General features: G+C 43.1%; 1 protein-coding gene across 8 annotated transcripts in view; it reads right to left on the reverse strand.

Annotated features, from left to right (window-relative positions):
* The window catches only part of Map2k5 (mitogen-activated protein kinase kinase 5), a 215,282-nt gene that overhangs the window by 185,656 nt on the left and 12,419 nt on the right, over positions 1-17,207 (reverse strand). For 6 of the 8 annotated variants that reach the window (XM_031343240.1, XM_031343239.1, XM_031343238.1 and 3 more), the window contains exon 3: positions 11,261-11,328. The exons of the other annotated variants lie outside the window; for them this stretch is intronic. In XM_031343240.1, the coding sequence (XP_031199100.1) occupies positions 11,261-11,328 (68 nt within the window). The remainder of the gene's footprint in view (positions 1-11,260; positions 11,329-17,207) is intronic. 8 annotated transcript variants of the gene reach the window in all.

The following is a 17,207-nucleotide window of genomic DNA, read 5'->3' on the forward strand; positions in this document are numbered from 1 at the left end:
ACTGATACAAGACAGCACCGTGGCGGTGCCTATAGTTACTGCTTTTCTTTAATTAACTGCTATGTACAGTAGGTTTCTACTTTGCTATGTTCCTAGAAATCAGGAAAAAAAATATCCTTATGCTTTATCTAACAAACTAATTATGGAATTGTCTGAAACGAGTGCTTGGGGTCAAGTTTGAGAACAAATAACCTCAAGTGTGAGGGTCAGAACAGGTGCAATGCCTTTCCCTACTATAAAACCTTGCATGCATGAAATTGACCTGTTTTCCAGTTTTATTTATTTACCTCCCAAAATAAATTTAAAAAAAGCTTTCACTTTCATCTTAGCACTGTGCCGAATCAACTGGAAAACTGCATATATGTTTGTAACCACTGTGAAAAATGTAGGCAATGTCTACCCAGCTCTCCACACTATGGTTAAGGAATCCCGCTGCAGTCATACACACTGTGTTGATTAAGACTTTTCTCTCAAACAGTTAATTAGGCTTCACTTGTACTTTTCTACAGCTTTCTCAAACCCTATTTTCCCCTATTAAGCTAGAGATGGACAAACATACAAAAATGGGTAGCAACCAAGCCCATGGTGTGAACCCATTGTGAGCACAGGGGCTGCTGAGGGCCAGAGAGCACCCCTGAGCTCTGCTGCTGCCTATGCAGTCCTCCCTAGAGGCAAGGAGAAAACCTGGGGCATGTGCAGCACATTGGCACAGAGCACTCCCACCAGGCTACTAGGCCACCAGCCTGCTAGGTCTGCTGCTGCCCAGGTGAATGAGCAAGGCACTCGAGGGTTGGAGGGCTCATCCCCCAGAGCCTCACGCTGGCCTTCTCCTGACCCACGGCACCAGTGGGGCAATGCTGCCTTGCCTTGCTGTATCTCACTCTGCTGGGTTGTAAGATGGAGTCCGGCCAGAAGAGTGCTTTAAGCCTCAGAGAAAATAAAAAAGACCACAACTAAACCATTGGTTTTAATTAAGTCTGGCCCTCCGTCTTTGCAGCATCATCTTCCTTTATTCTCTCCCATTTTGTTCTAAACAGTAATAAAATCATCAGTGATGGCAGAGACAGACTCTGGCTTGACCAAAACAAAAGAAAAAAAAAGTCCTAACAGAGAAAGCCTATACCTCGGACACCAAGACAGCTAACAGGAGTTGAACGGAAAAGCCACAATGTGGTCATCTACCATGTATTGGCTATTTTTAATTCAACATATGATCTACACATACTAGGTGTTTGTGAAGTACGTATTGACTGAAATGGGGCTGGACCCTGATTCTACCGGGGTCTACTGCTGTGCACAGCCTTCAGAAAGTCACCCGACCTTCTCAGGCATCACAGCTTCCCAAGAAGAGTGAGAATGGTCGCCTTATCACCCAGGTCACTGCACACTCCCAGGCTAAACTGCAGCAGCAGCAGCACAAGTGAAGGACTTCACACACTCAAATCCACACAGCCATCACCTCTCAACACTCAGCAGTCAGCAACACTCGGCCTGGTGCCTCCTACCTCAGGTGCATTCTAGCATGTAAAACGCAGATCATATACACAAAGTACAGAACAGGTGCCCAAAGGAAACCCACAGGCAGCTGTTGGAAAGTGTGTTTGCTTCAGCTGTCCCTCCCATAATCCATTACAGCCAGTAATTGCAGCAATAATCAATATGCTAACCGGGTAAAAGATTAATCAGTTTTACGATAGCTAATGGAATCTCAAGCACCAGGCTTGGATCGGTTTCAGAATCTCTCTGAGACGTTCTTCAAAACCCTTTAACAGTTTTAATAAGAATGTGGCAGAGTTTAGTGTAGTTATCCAAAAATATAATTAATCTCCAATGGAAGGCCAGATTCAGCAAAGGATAAGTACAATTGTTGGCTCTGTTTGCAAGTTTATCAAGCAGTGTTCTTATTTGTTATCAACCTAGTTCTAATTATAACAGCATAATACAATCGATAATTCAAATTTTGATGGAAATCTATGATATTAAAAAAAAACCAACAACATGAGTTCAAAACAACACAGTTTAATATTACAAGCCTTAGATTCTCTATGAAGGGGGACAACCCTCACCCCCCCAAATGCCTGTATATGTTGGGCTCAACACTGAATATCTCATATATTTTTCTAATTTCCCATATGCCTACCCTATTCGTCTGTTTAATAGGTGAGACAAATGGCTTACCAATAAACACAGGTTATTAGTAAACAACAAAAAAGTTTTTATTCTAGCACAATGCTCAAAACATGAAATGCATACTTACTATTTAAGGATTAAAAAATAGGTGGGTTGAATATCCCCTAAACATTTAACTAAACAGGCGGAATCACCAAGCAGACTACTGAATTAGCAGAGAGCCCTAGCTTCTGCACTCATGACTCCCAGTGTGTGAGCTCTGCCATCTTCCCTGGAAAAAAAGCCTCTGCACTGACGGCCTTTGGGGAACCTCTGCTCAGAGACATCATCTTACCCGGCACCCCCACCCCTCAGCTACCCTCATTCTAGTTCCTGAGAACATGCCCCTTGATGGAGGTGAGGCCCCTGTGGCTCTTGACCAGTCCTCCCTTCTCACTGTGTATCCCCCACTCCCACTTCACAGGTCTCCATCATCAGAGGAGTCACAGAGACTCCTGGATTTCTCTCTGCTGCTACCCAGCAGGACCATGGAAGGTAAGTATATGTGTGTTGAGGAGGGGAGGGCCTGGATTGCACATCACCGTGCCCACCTCCAGCACGCTGCTTGGCCAGTGTGCTATCACCCAGCATGTCCTGGCTCTTGGAACCTAGCTGAGTGGGTGAGTGAGTGAATCACAGAAAAAGTGAGCTTTGGCTGCAGCCATGTTTACTAGTTGTGACCTAAGGAAAGGCACAGGCTTGTTACCTGAATATCCTATTGTAAAAATGGGGAAATTACCTGCCTCACTAACCTTAAAGTCACTAGGAAGATCAAAACTAAAAAAAAAAAAAAAGGAATAAAAGAGACACAGCACTATTAAACTGAACCCAGAAAAACAATGTTTCTGACAGCAGGCAACACAGGAAGCACTGAACAAGAATGTTCAACTGCTCGGCCCACCACAGAGCCAGGTTAGCTCTGCCTCCCGGAACTGTCAGCATCCCTCCTTCCATCCATCCCTCCCTCATCACCAAAGCGTTATAAGAATACACAGCGTGAGAGGTGCTCACAAGACTGCATGGTGTTTTCTTCCAGAAGCTCATCGAGGGCAAGGGCCAGGCCTCAAGTATTTTATTCTTTCATGGCAGGTTTAGTCACTTGGGATCTCTGTGGGCTTTAGAGAATCCTTGGAGTTCATGAAATGATATGTGCTATGTATGTAACCTGGTATGAACCTCGTAAAAGAATGAAACCCTCGGATTTCCATACCCTTTATGAACTACTGGACGGTGCCTACTCATAAAAACCACTGAGCAGTTATTTATAGGAAGGAAATGGGGAGCCACCAAGCATGGTAAGTGGTCTCCCGGACCCTTGTTCCTAACTTCCTCACAGGTAAAAGTTGAATGGCCCTCTTCAGTATTTACGACAGAGTGATTTCCTCAATCTCTTCTTCACATGCCTTCCAACAGACAAAGACCTTTAGGGAATCCTTGGAGCTCCTGAAATCATATGTGCTATGTAGCCTGGCGCAAACCACTGTTAAAGGAATGTCAGGTCACCTGGTTCCCAAACAACTCATAGCTCTGTGTCAAGGAGACTCTTTCTTCCTAATTTACTCTATGACAAGGGCCCACATGCGGTCATGGACTGAGAAGATAAGGAAAAAGAAAACCACAGGCTTTTAAGTGAAAAGATCAACAGAGACCAACTCTGAAGTCTGCTTCCAGGCTAACGCCACCGCACACACGTACCTATTAATGTTTTGGAAATGAACATAACAGCAAGTTGACCACGTTTAGTAATGATACCATTTGTTTTGGCTAGCAAAATTATAAAGGACTTTAGGAAGCTCGAAATGGTTGTAATAGAAGTGTGGGAAGCCAACAGCAGGTGAGATTCCACTTAGCTAATGCAGTGTGCCCTGGTAGTAGAAATTTCCATTAGCAGAGCAATGGGTCCAGTATGTTCAGGTGTTCTCAGCGGAAGCTTGAGTCTTGTAGAGATTAACTTGCGCAGTGTCCACACTAACCTTTCACTTGCCATCCCGAAGTTCTGCCTTTCTATCTGAAGAGGTCTAAACTGCTACGTAGGCCATCCATTTCAACATAACAAGATTAGTGGGCCATGGAGCAGCAGGCCACGTGGGGCATTCCCTTATATATACACGCTACTCACATTCTCCACAGAGATCAAGTACGAATAAGCCATACCAATGTCAAAATCCTGGGGCTCAAAGCTGTAGCAGAGTTCCAGAGTTTCTGGTGCTTTGGAGGCTGAGCCTACCTATGTTTTCTCTTTCTTCCAAAGCTGCATACAAATCCCCTTTTGATGCCAGGCATACCTGGAGCTACTTCACAAGGTAGGCAAAAATAAGAGGCTACAACACTTTCATCTCTATTTCAAGAGACCTCCAAATGTCTTTGGTAACACAGAAAGAAAAAGTAAGATGATCTAGCTCTGAAAATTAGTTTTATTCTTCTTATTTTCTCATCTGTGTGTGTGTGTGTGTGTGTGTGTGTGTGTGTGTGTGTGTGTACGTACCTTGAATAGGATGAGAAAACAAAATTACTTTTGGTTTACTTGTTAAACATAATATAAACATAATATACCCAAATGGACAGCATATTTTGTGGTAAAAGTTGGCCAAGAATTTTCAATTTTCAGAAGACCATAATCTACATAAACAATGTAGTAAAAAAAAAACATTGTATTTTATAATCAAGAAAAAAAATAGTAGTATGTACAAAATGCTCCCAGTGAAACTTACTAGCTACCAGAACAAAAACCATACTTGAAACAGATGGCAGGCTGATGGAGTCTCTGTCCAGGCCTCCTTGGTCCAAATCTGTGCCCCTAACACATTTCTGAAGCCGATGTCAAAGGCTTATGTGTTCACCTGGGAAAGGAAGGCCCACACGAGACCTCTGAGGTGCCTTCCAGCTCTACTCAAGTTAACACGATTTTAGAGGCAATCTTCAAGTTATGCAGACCAGGGTAAAGATAATTATAGCCCAATTTACAGGGGCTCCAGAGGTCAAAGAGTACTCTCCCTGACGATACCCACTGTCTAACAAGGTACACAATGGTCAAGTATACCAAAGGGAATACTTACACTCCATGGAAGCAAAGGTCTCTGCTATAATGAGAAGCACTACAGTAAAGCTTGTCCTGTACTCTTCTGGCAATTGGGGAATAAGAGAGAGAATGGGCAAAATGAAGAAACTGTTGTTGTCAGTGCTCTGCTCTGCTCACACAAGCCTAGGAGGAGTACAGGAATCGGATGCAGAGAAGTCCTTTACTAGACACGGGACTGAGCAGAAATAAATATGAATCAGTCCCAGCTGCACAGTGGGCTGCTGTGTCCTCAGCGAAAGGCCACCCAAAGGAAGAGGTTAGCATTACAAGGCCTCCACCAAAGACCCTCCATGGCATTCCCACGTTGCAACACAACAGACTACAGGAGAAGAGCACCCACCTATTTTTAATTTTTCTAAAAAATAAGATAGAAAAATAAGAAAAACAACAAAATTTAAACTACATTAAGGGAATATTTAACAGGAGCCTTTAAATAATTCGCAATGATCAGGTATTTAGTTTTCAGAATATGTAGGTTGTATGCTTTTCTAATAAAGCATTTCAAATTCTAATTAAAAAATACTTTATGGAGGAATTAAAAAGATACAATAGTGTCAGAGGAGAAGCCATGATCCCAGAAGTGGAATATTCTAGCAGTATAACTTACAAGAAACTACGCTATAAAAACAGATTGTTGATTAACACAAACTCATAACAAAATGCAGAGAGCTATCACCACGCTGCTGTAATAACACTTGGCTGCTGAAGTCTCTCAATACATTAAATATCTCCTTGGAGACCAAATTACTTTACATTTTCTTAAAAGACAATTTATTATAGCTTTGTTTTCTTCTCATTATCTCTTAAAAATATATCGAATGGAGAAAAGAATACAACTTCTAAATAACTTATAGGAAATGGTCCTGATGTGCGACGGAAGCCTTCAGTTTGTTGCTGGTTAGTTAGCAGCACACAGCCTGCCGCCAGGACGCGCCCTCACGATAGGCCCCACCTCACATGTATCAAAAACCACTGTATGCCATTATTACAGCACTCATAAAATTAACAGCCTCAGGCTGCTAGTGATTTAAATAATTGATAAGTTTTCAATTAAAAAGCCAACATTTTCAGGTCTAATACAAAAATCTATTTAAATTACTGGTAAAAACTTAGATTTGTGTTGGCCCAAAGCCAGAAAATCCTTGCATCCAATTGGGGGGAAGGGGATGATTCAGCAAGCTTTGACACCAACGTTGCATTTCTGACTCTCTTCATTTTGTAATCAGTAGAAGAAAATGATTGAAGGACAGAGGTGAATCATCTCTATTCTGCTTCTTCAGACGACTTACAGGGACTACGATTTTACTCAACTCCCCATGTAAGCCTAAACTGCTGTGTCTTGTTCTTACCATAAAAATGCAGCAGTCCTCTAGCGGGATTCCCATGCCTCCATACTCTGCGCCAAATCCTTTTCAGAGACAAGTTGAATTTAATTTTTAATTATTTATTTTTGAGAACAGGTCTCACTGTATAGCTCTTGCTGGCCTAGAACTCACTATATAGACCGGGCTGGCCTCAAACTCACAGACATCTGACCCCTGAGTGCTAGGATTATAGGCATGAGCACATCAATTTAAACTGAAAAAATACTGAGAAAATTATCCATTTCCTTTAGCTTTTCTAATTTTGTAAAGTAAAGATTTTTACAGTATGATCTCCTGATTCTTTGGATTTCCTGGGTTCCTCCTTTTTGTTTCTGATTTTGTTAATTTGGATATTCCTCTCCCTCTTATAGTTAGTTTGGATAAGGGTTTGTCTATCTTGTTGATTTTCTCAAAGAACCAACTCTTTGTTTCACTGAACTTTGTATTGTTCTCTTTGTTTTTAATTTATTGATTTCAGCCCCAAGTTTATTTCCTGCCATCTTCCCTCTCCTCTTGGGTGTGTGTCTTAGTTAGGGTTTTACTGCTGTGAACAGACACCATGACCAAGGCAACTCTTATAAGGACAACATTTAATTGGGGCTGGCTTACAGATACAGAGGTTCAGTCCATCATCATCAAGGCAGGAGCATGGCAGCATCCAGGCAGGCATGGTGCAGATGAAGCTAAGAGGTCTACATCTCCATCTGAAGGTTACTAGAAGACTGACTCTTCTGTGTTGGGTGGAGCTTCAAAGCCCATCCCCACAGTGACACACTTCCTCCAAGGCCACACCTACTCCTACAAGGCCACACCTCCAAAGAGAGCCACTCCGCGAGTCAAGCATATTCAAACCACCAGTGTGCATACTTCTTTTTCTTTTAGAGCTTTCAGGTGTGTTTTTAGTACAAGATTGCTCCAATTTTTTATGTAAGTACTTAATGCTAAAAAAAACTCCATCGAGCCCCTCCCCTTGGAGCTCAGGGAAACCCAGAGGAAGAGGGAGAAGAAGAATTGTAGGAGCCAGAGGTGTCAAGAACACCAGGAGAACACAGTCCACAGAATCAACCAAGCAGGGCTCCTAGGGCCTCATAGAGACTGAGGTGGCAACCATGGAGCCTGCATGAGTCTGACCTAAGTCTTCTGCATAGATGTTATGGTTGTTAGCTTGGTGTTTTCTCTGGCACTCCTAACCGTGGGAGCAGGGGCTGTCTCTGACTTTTTCATCTGCTTTTGAGATGCTCTGCCGCCTATTGGGTTGCCTCACCCAGCCTTGATGTGAGGGTTTGTGCCTAGCTTTACTGTATCTTGGTGAAGGGAAATGGAGGAGCAGTGGATCTGGGAGGGAAGGGAGGGACTGGGGGAAGTGGAGGGAGGGAGTAGAAACCAACTGCAATTGGTTTGTATTTTAAAAAAGAGAAGAAAGGAAAAGAAAAAATTTTAAAATATTTAAAATATCAATAAATAAATACTAATGCAAAATCCTAGTATCAAGCTGGTGCTCCTGAAGACTAGTGATGAAAGCTACTGTGGAGTTTGGTCTACATAGTTCTCTATGATAAAGCTGGACCCCAGAGGAATTTCCAGCCATAAGAATGGAGACAGACAAAAAAGATAGCCAACTATACAACTGTGTTATTTTCAGACCAAGAAGTACCTCTCAAAGAATCTCAAGGACTACATTTAAGGACATGTCTTACAAGGTTATGTTGTATGATAACAAGGTCATAACTAACATGTTTCTACAACAAAAATTGATTAAGTACTGCAACTGAAAAACAGGCATAAAGTTGGGAGCAGTGCTGGCTCACAACTTTCATCCCAGGACTCAAGAGGCAGAGGCAGGCAGATCTCTGAGTTCAAGGCCAGCCTGGTCTACAGAGCAAGTTCCAGGACAACCAGGGCTACACAGAGAAACCCTGTCTCAAAAACCAAACCAAAACAAACAAACAAGAATAATTTATGCTGAATGTATGGTGCAGATAGCACAACTAAGATACTACATAAACAAATCATTCAAATTCTATGATGCCCTTGCCACAGTTCCCAGTAGGATTTTCCAGGTGGCGACCAGGAAATACCAGGTGAAGAACAAATGGCTGTGTGACTAGAAAAGCCAAACTTAAAATCTGTATTTTCTTTCTTTTTAAAATTTACTTTCAGTTATGTGTATGTCTGTGTGGGAATTTGTGCATGTGGGTACCAGGGGTCCAATCACCTGGGCGTATAGTTTCGGCCAGTTGTGAGCCACCCAAAATAGGTGCTGAGAACTAAATCCAGGTCCTTGGCAAGAGCAGTAGCTTCTCTTAGCTTCTCTTCCCTACTGAGTCATCTATCTCCACAGCCTCACTTCTGAACTTCCAATAAAGAAAGCCTTAAGACCTCGGGCATGTCTTTCAACCATTTACCAAGCAGAGAAGAGAAGACAAAGGGTAGCTCAGAGATGGGACTCATGCTTGGGAAATGTGAGCACCTGGGTTCAGTCCCTAGCCCCTGAAATGCAGGGTTAGTATCTACCATAGAGTGACTCGTTTTTTAAGGGCCGACGAGACGGCCCAGTGGGGAAGGGCTGCCATGAAATGATGAGGACATCCCTAGGATCCATGTAAAGCTAGGTGTGGTAGCTGTGTCCATGATCCCAGAGCTCCAGCAGCATGATAGAGGACAGAGATAGGAGACTGCTCAGAAGCTCAAGGCCAGCTAGCCTGGCATGCAGTGGCTAACATCAAAGAGGCCTTGACTCAAACAGGCACACAGTGAAGACTGACACCCAAGGTCATCCTCTGAATTCATGTGCACTCACACACAATATGTACGCACACACAATTGCTATCCTGACACACAGACACACAAATAAGTAAAAATCAATTTAAAAAAAAGGTATTTCTAGCCCTGAGTTTACACATCTGGCACTCAGAAATGGAAATGTGAGCAGCGTCACAAGGGTCGCACTCAGAACTCTCTTTCGCCAGGCACAGTTTGTAAGGTCTTCTGAGAAGTCCACACTGCTTATATGTGGGTCTGCTGAATGCCTATGAAATACGCTCTCTGTGTGCATGCGTTCTCTAAAAACAAAGGAGTCACGCTCTCAGGAGAGTTAGCCAATCCATCAATAGCAGGGCTGCCTTGGCAAAGACAATCCCGCTCTGCCTTCCACGTACCGATGATCTCAGCTCTAAATTCTCAGTACACAAAGACTCCCACATAAGTTAATGGGAAGTCAATGGGAAATTGACTTTTCTTACTCTGGGCTGGTAGGAATGCAATGCTCTGTTAATCATGCCGTCCCTCTTGTTCTCTTTCCTCCTACCCTAAATTAAAACTATTGGCGGAAACCCACACAGACAGTTTACAGTTTTCATTACGATGAAACAATATCCTGGTTGAAGTTAAGGGCTCTCCCAAACATACATTGTAACTGTTGGCTACAATTAGAGTCTCAGAGAAAAGCAGATGTCTGGCCTCGTCCGTCTGTCCACTGTAACAATGCATGTGATAGTGTTTCACATCTATCATCCATTTGGTCATTACACGACCCCATGCAATAGGAAGAAAGTGTGCTATTACCCACCACACACTGACAGATGAGGCAGCTGTGGTCCTGAAGGTTAAACTATCTGCCTTAGGCCAGGGACCTAAAGCAGAGCTGTGGCTCCCCTCTAGTAGAGTGCTTGCCACCAGACCACAGAAAAGGTTTTCCAATCAGATTACTAAGTCAGGTAAAATAAAACTTGGGAGCAAAGTGCAAACTGGGGCTCAAGGAAGCTATATGTCTCTGGTTGTTTATGAAGTTTTCAGTTGGTACTGAAGCATTAGAAATGTGCCACCATTTCTGTTACCTATTTTAGTCTTAGGACAGATTGTTAATGCAAAATTTCAGTGAAAGTTGAGACACCAAAGAAAGCCTCCCCCACCCCCAGTCATATCACTTTGGATCAGTGAGCCGCCTTGCTGTTCATTTCAAGGTGCAAGCAGTGCATAAAACAACCAGGAGTACATCTTTAAATCCTGCGTCCATAAGCCTGCAGCTATGTTATAGCTGTAGTCTGGAAGGGTGAAAGACATCTCCAGTCAAAAGTAGATTTTGAAAAATTTTTTAGAGCCCAGGGGTTCATTTTTAATGAGCCGTTACTTTAAGTACTGCATAAAAAATACAGAAAATTGATAGTCCATTTAGTCTGCACCATACCTAATGCAAAAGTCATTAAGATGCATTATTCTTAATGTTCATGATATGATCAGTAAGTGTCTTTTGAAAATAATGCCCTTAACTTTCACATAAGTTGAAAACCTTATCTGTTATACAGAAAAATGCTATGGCAACTGTGATTCACTCACTATCTCCACTGTGCCCAAGAAACGGCATCCTCAATTACATTAACATTCTTTAAAAATAGTCCTTGTGTGCTAGCTGATGAGACAGCTCACCAGCTAAGAACACTTACCACCAGGCCTGACGACCTGAGTTGGATCCCCAGAACTCACATGGTGGAAAGAGAGAAACAACTCCTGCAAGTTATCCTCTGCACTATACACACACGCACACACACGCACACGCACACGCACACGCACACGCACACACACACACACACACGCACGCGCACGCACACACACAGTGTTTGTAAACAGCCCTCATATGCAGCACACTTACGTAGGACAGCATTGCCTTCATCTCTTCATCGCTTCTTACTGTAATCCTATCACCATCTTCATCTTCATCTGTTTAAAAATGAATATGATGAAAGCAGTAAGACTTGCATTCTCTTTTTTTTTTTTGAAGATTGATTTCACTTTTTATTGTGTTTATGAGGGGGTATGTGCACATGGTCGCAGGGCTCACTTAGGCTAGAAAAGGAGTTGGAGCCCTTGCTAAAGAAGGAACTAAAATTTTCTTTTATAAGAAAGGTGAAAAATCAAAATATTTCTCTATTATTCTAGGTATTTAAGTAGGTCAAATGCATTTAACTGGAGTATGACACATCAGCTTTTGAGAAGAGAGGCCCCTGTTCTATAGACAGATATTTACATCTAAGGTAGCATCGGATTCCCTGTTCTCTATCCCTCCTCTCTCCCAGACAACCTAATCCATCAGTGAAACAGGCGAAGATGCCTCACACTCACTAACCAGTGCAGCCCAGATGGTGCTCTGACTTGTGCTTCATGTGTAATACCACCTTAAGAACCACACTGCAACCCTGCAATGTGGACACCAGGATTATTTCTGCTTTACAATAGACAAGCCTGGGGCCTCCCACAAGGCAAAAAGCAAAGTGACTCTAACAGTGGGCTCCCATCTTTTGCCCTGACTTGCAAAGCTCCTTCTGAAGGGTTTTGTTTATCCCACTCCTCCGACCTGCAAGCCTCAGATGGTGATGCATGTTATTCTGGAATAATATAACAGTTTTAAGACTTGAGGCTATTAAGACTGCAGAACCCATAACCAGAATGTGCACATTTGAGTAAGTAGCAAAGAGGCCACATCTAGAAGTAATGTGCTCATTTCAGTAATTCTTAGTCTTAAAAGCTTCTTTTAAGAACCTAGAGATAGACCTCTTGAGATCAGATCTCAATTTTAACCTAAAATAGAACTGTTGGCCGAATCATCATCCACATCTTTTCCAGGGCTGGACTCAGAATAACTTCTGGTTATTTCTAAATATTTTGATACTTCATCCTTCTAAAGAAAAACATCTGTCAAGAGTAGGAACACATTGGTGACCAGGATGGCTCAGTGGATAAAAGTACTTGCTTCCAAGCCTGACAAACTAAGTTCAATCCCTAGAACCCACACTGTGGGAGGAGAAGGTCAAGGCCCAGAAGTTGTCCTCTGGCCTCCACACATATGCTGCAGCATAAGCATGTCCACCGGCAGGCAAGCACACAAACTGAATAAATGAATGATAGAATGAATGAATGAAACATAATAACAAAATTTTAACATGAGCAGGAGCATTTGACAGCTTATGTAGAAGCTCTAAATACATAGTTCAAAGAAAAATGTCTAAAACACTTGAATGGTATCCACAGCCTACTCAGGTAGCAATCTAGAAGGGGTGGGCCCTGGGCAGGATGCTCAGAATCTGAATACTTTCTAGCATATTTCTGCTCGCAGTATATAACTTCTGCCTTGACTAGAAGTACCTATTCCAAACCAGGCAAATTAGACATCTCATTATAAGAGAATATGTTTGCACAGCTCTGAAAGATCAGAGAGATTTGGTTCAATGAACGAATCTCCCACTGCATACCAACAGGCATTCTAAAGATGTCCTCCTGTTTGGTAACAAAGCCATGCGGGCCGTGGGAATGAGTCTGCTTTTTTTCCCAATTAGTCTGTTACTAAGCAGAATACTACTGGCTCCTTTTTGTTCTCAGTAGACAGTGTGCCTTCTTTCCTAAGCCTCCCCCAGCTGAGTTCCCCAGGCCCTCTGAATGGGCATCTGCAAGTCACTGCCCAAACAGCTGGGAGCTGTCAAGAACCCCTACTGAAAACTACAGCCAGGAGCCAGGAGCACCATACTGGCATGCAAAAGGACACATTCCTAAATCCCAGTGCGCCAGGGAGATTTCTGCACAAAAGGAGCTGCTTTCCCTGTCTCTGTTTTTTTTTTTTTTTTTTTTTTTTTTTTTTTTTGGTTTTTTTCGAGACAGGGTTTCTCTGTATAGCCCTGGCTGTCCTGGAACTCACTCTGGAGACCAGGCTGGCCTCGAACTCAGAAATCCGCCTGCCTCTGCCTCCCAAGTGCTGGGATTAAAGGCGTGCGCCACCACCGCCCGGCTTCTGTTTGGTTTTTTAAATAGACTTTCTAAGGACAAACTGGGCAGAAACACCATACTATCAGAAACAAAAGGAAGGTGTTTTCATACAAGTCTTAGAAGCTAACATATTCAAGGCTAAGTTGGAAGTCTCAGACAAGAAAAAGAAGGTAGTATAAAAGCTTATAAGACTGTGCTACCACAGATGAAGGCACTTCATATTTCTGCTTTAAAGCCAAGTCAAGGTGGGCTGGGAAGATGACTCAGCAGGCAAAGCAACTGCAAAGATCAAGTAAACAGAATCACTTTGCTGGGGAGGTGAGGGGGGAGGTGGGGGGGCGGCCTCCCTGGACCTTGCCAGCCAGTCAGTCTAGCCAGGCTCCAGATTCAGTAAGAGGAGGAGTCTTAAAGAATAAAATAGAAAAAAAAAAAAAAAAAAAAAAAAAAAAAAAAGACAACTGAAGCCAACCTATGGCCTCCCCAGTCACTCATACAAATGCATGTGCATCTGCACACACATGCATGAATACACATATAATCAATCAACTAGGGTCACATTTTGTCCAAAATGAAGGGGCTTTTGGCAAATCCCATTTCTGTACCAGAACTAACTGCAGATGATGATTACAAAGGGACAGCTCGTATTCAGATTTCAGCATACGCACATACATGTGACCTCAGGAAGGTAGTCTTTGAATAGAACAAAAAAGTGCTCAGAGTTTAATAATAAACAGGTGGAGAGCTTTTAATGACTTCTGATAAGAAAGCATAAATTCCATAAATACCATTCATATAGTTATCTCTCTAGATTAAGATAAGGAAGTATTGATGGAAAGAAGTGGATGGTGGGGCAGGAGATGGAATGGGGTAGGGAATCTCTGAGTTCTCAAACCCAGCCTCAGGTACCTAAGACTACTTAAACCAAGTGTTCTGGAATTCTGGTTTCTAGGTAAGCTTGAGAAGCTCCTAGGGAAGTCAGTTAGTGGAGCAATTCCTCACTGAGCACCTCATGCAAAACAGATAGGACCAAGCCAAAGCACTTAAGCCAACAAGAAGGGTTGGGAGAGATGCCGATGCTGGCACCATCCCGCGGTAAGCGCTCTGACTCCAAGGAGATCGCAGACCAGTTGAAAGGAGCACTCCAATTAAGCCTGGTGATAAGAATCAAGCATATGTGACATGGTGACTAATAGCTCTTCTAGCCTAACAGGAGACCCCAGTCGATGGCAGTCTGGGTTCCTCAGGGCTGTTTTACCCTCTGATTCTGTGCTTAGCTGCTATAATGAAGAGCCCCTGCTCTTGTCAAAGAGGAAGCTGGGTCAGAAGAATAACCACATAAAAATATGCACACTCTTGAGAATTCAGGTGATACTGGCCAAAGAGGGAATTGAACCTGTCCCTGACTCTAGGATGGCAGGCTCAGCCACAAACCACTCACCTCAGCGTTTGAAGAGAGGACTCACCTCTTTCCAAAACCAGTTAAATGACAAGCCTGGGAAGCAAGGGAAAGAAGGAAAGTAGACACACTATCAAGCAGCTTAGTGGACAGTGACCTGGAACACTTTTAACCCAAAAGTAGACCTGTTCAAACAGCTCTGGCGAACACCCTGGTTATTTGCCTTCCAACTGTATTGCCTGTTTAAAACCCACACTTACTGGAGTAATAAATCATAAGAGCTTACTAAAAGGGAACCGAGACTTCTAAAGGCATAAAGGGCTGGAACAGAGCTCCAGAGCGAGGTAGCACAGAAGGAGGGTGGAAAGTAGAAAAATAACCTGAACTCTTTTCTGTCTGATACATGAGGTTCTTTGCCATCTGACCAAAATAACATTACTGGATATAACCAGGGGGAGGGGGTGTTCAGAGATCTGACACACTGGTTCACAATGACAGTCCCAGACTCCTCTAGTTGCCTGGAGCATAGTAATATGATTTTCCAGCACATTAGGGAGGCAAGGGGAGAACAGGAATGTCTATGCACTGGCTGGATTTTGTTAATGTCACTTAAAATGGAGGCAAAAATCCTAGCAAGATACCAAATAGAGTACGGCAGATGGCAAACAAATATTATGAAGCAATCTTTACAAAATCTGCAGTGTGTCACAAATATACAAAATGGCAGAGTTTGAGAAAGAGAATCATAACAGGCCATATGTTGTTCACTTTTATCTGAAGCCACATGCAATCTGAAAGGGAAACCTAGAGGAGGGATATGAGGCCCCAGAGAGAAAGCAGCACTTTGGGTATGGGTGATCCGAATGGCCCAGTGTATAAAGAGCAGAAACTGGGGAATCCGCAGCACCTACTGCATCATCAGGAGCTCAGGAAGGCTTTCCACAAAGAGTGACAGAAAGTGAAGGCAATATATTATGTGTCATTTGTCACACTCCTGTGCCAGGTGGGAGTCAAATAGAACTACAATAACAGCGGGAAAGAAATGGAAACATGGTTGTAAAGGTTAGAAAGACAACAGCAGGAAATTACTGGAAAAGATGTCAAGTTCAGGGCGGTTCTCAGGGATGGAGTCTACTGATCTAGGCAGGATGTCAGGCCATGGTTCCAGTGGTCATACCTTTATATCCATGAGCTTGCCTCCTTGCCCTCCCCACCCCAGTATTCCAATGCTTCCCTGTTTCTTTGTTTCCTTCTCTTTCTTGCAAAACAGAGTATCTACTATGTACAGGTGTGATACCTGGGCACAGGGAAGGTGAAAAGCAAAGACCAAGCAGAGCCCATGACATACGTACACACGCATGCACGCACACACACTGAGTGGCAGTACACATGGATCATATTTGGGAAAGAGCATTGTGAGAAGAAAGAACAACTGACACAGAGGAAGACGATGGAAGAGAAAGTGGAAGAGAAGGATGCAAGAAGGGAAAGGAGTCTGAGAAGTGGTGACAAGGAGGGGTCAGCACGGAGCACAGCTGGGGCATTTGAAGGAGCTACCTCTCACTCACTCATGAGTAAGATGAAAGCCCCAGGAGCTTTCTAATTTTAAGATCTTATCTTTCAGGAGAATCACCCTGGCTGCGTGCACAAAAGGAAGGCTGGGACAGGGACCTAGGAGGCTGCTGTCTTACTACAGTTGGGGGTGATGGTGGCCTAACAAGCTATAGATACTCTGAGTTTTGTCACTGTCCCCTACTTTAAAAGCTAGAGTTTCACTGTACAGCCCAAGCAGGATCATCTCATGGCTCAAATCATCTTCTGACCACACCCCACTGAACTGCTGAGACACAGTATGCACCACTACACCTACCCAAGCTGAGCTTTTGAGAACAGACCCCATGTTGGCTCTCTCTATGTGAAGACAAGTTTAGTGGGTTTGATCTTCAAATTTCCTCAAATTTGCACAATTAACTTTTATGTGTTCAATATTTTTCACTCTATGTACATTCATCATGAATTATAATCTTTCTAGTTTACTTATAAATAATGGTCTTTCTAGTAACAATTTAAGAAAATGAAACTTCATTTCTTCCCAATATTGTTGGACTTGGACTTTTCTATCCCTTGACTTTCTGTGCTGCTCAGACATCAGGCGCCTCCTACAGGCTCCACTCTAACATTCAGCTACAGTTGTTTTCCATACTCTGAAATCTTACAACTTCCATAATTGGAAGTTTGCCTATGAGAGCTCACAGTATGCCCAACTTAAGATAAAGACATGCTATGTTCGTTTAAAGGTTCCTAGGAAAGGAGGATGAAGCAAAGGCTCCGCAGTTTAGAGGGCTCACTGCTCCAGCAGAGGACCCACATTCAGTTCCTAGCACCCACACAGAGGCTCACAACCCTCTACATGGGCATGAATGTGATGTACATATACACAGGTAGG

The sequence above is a fragment of the Mastomys coucha genome, unplaced genomic scaffold (genome assembly GCF_008632895.1).
Source record: "Mastomys coucha isolate ucsf_1 unplaced genomic scaffold, UCSF_Mcou_1 pScaffold23, whole genome shotgun sequence".
In the NCBI taxonomy this organism is placed as follows: Eukaryota; Metazoa; Chordata; class Mammalia; order Rodentia; family Muridae; genus Mastomys; species Mastomys coucha.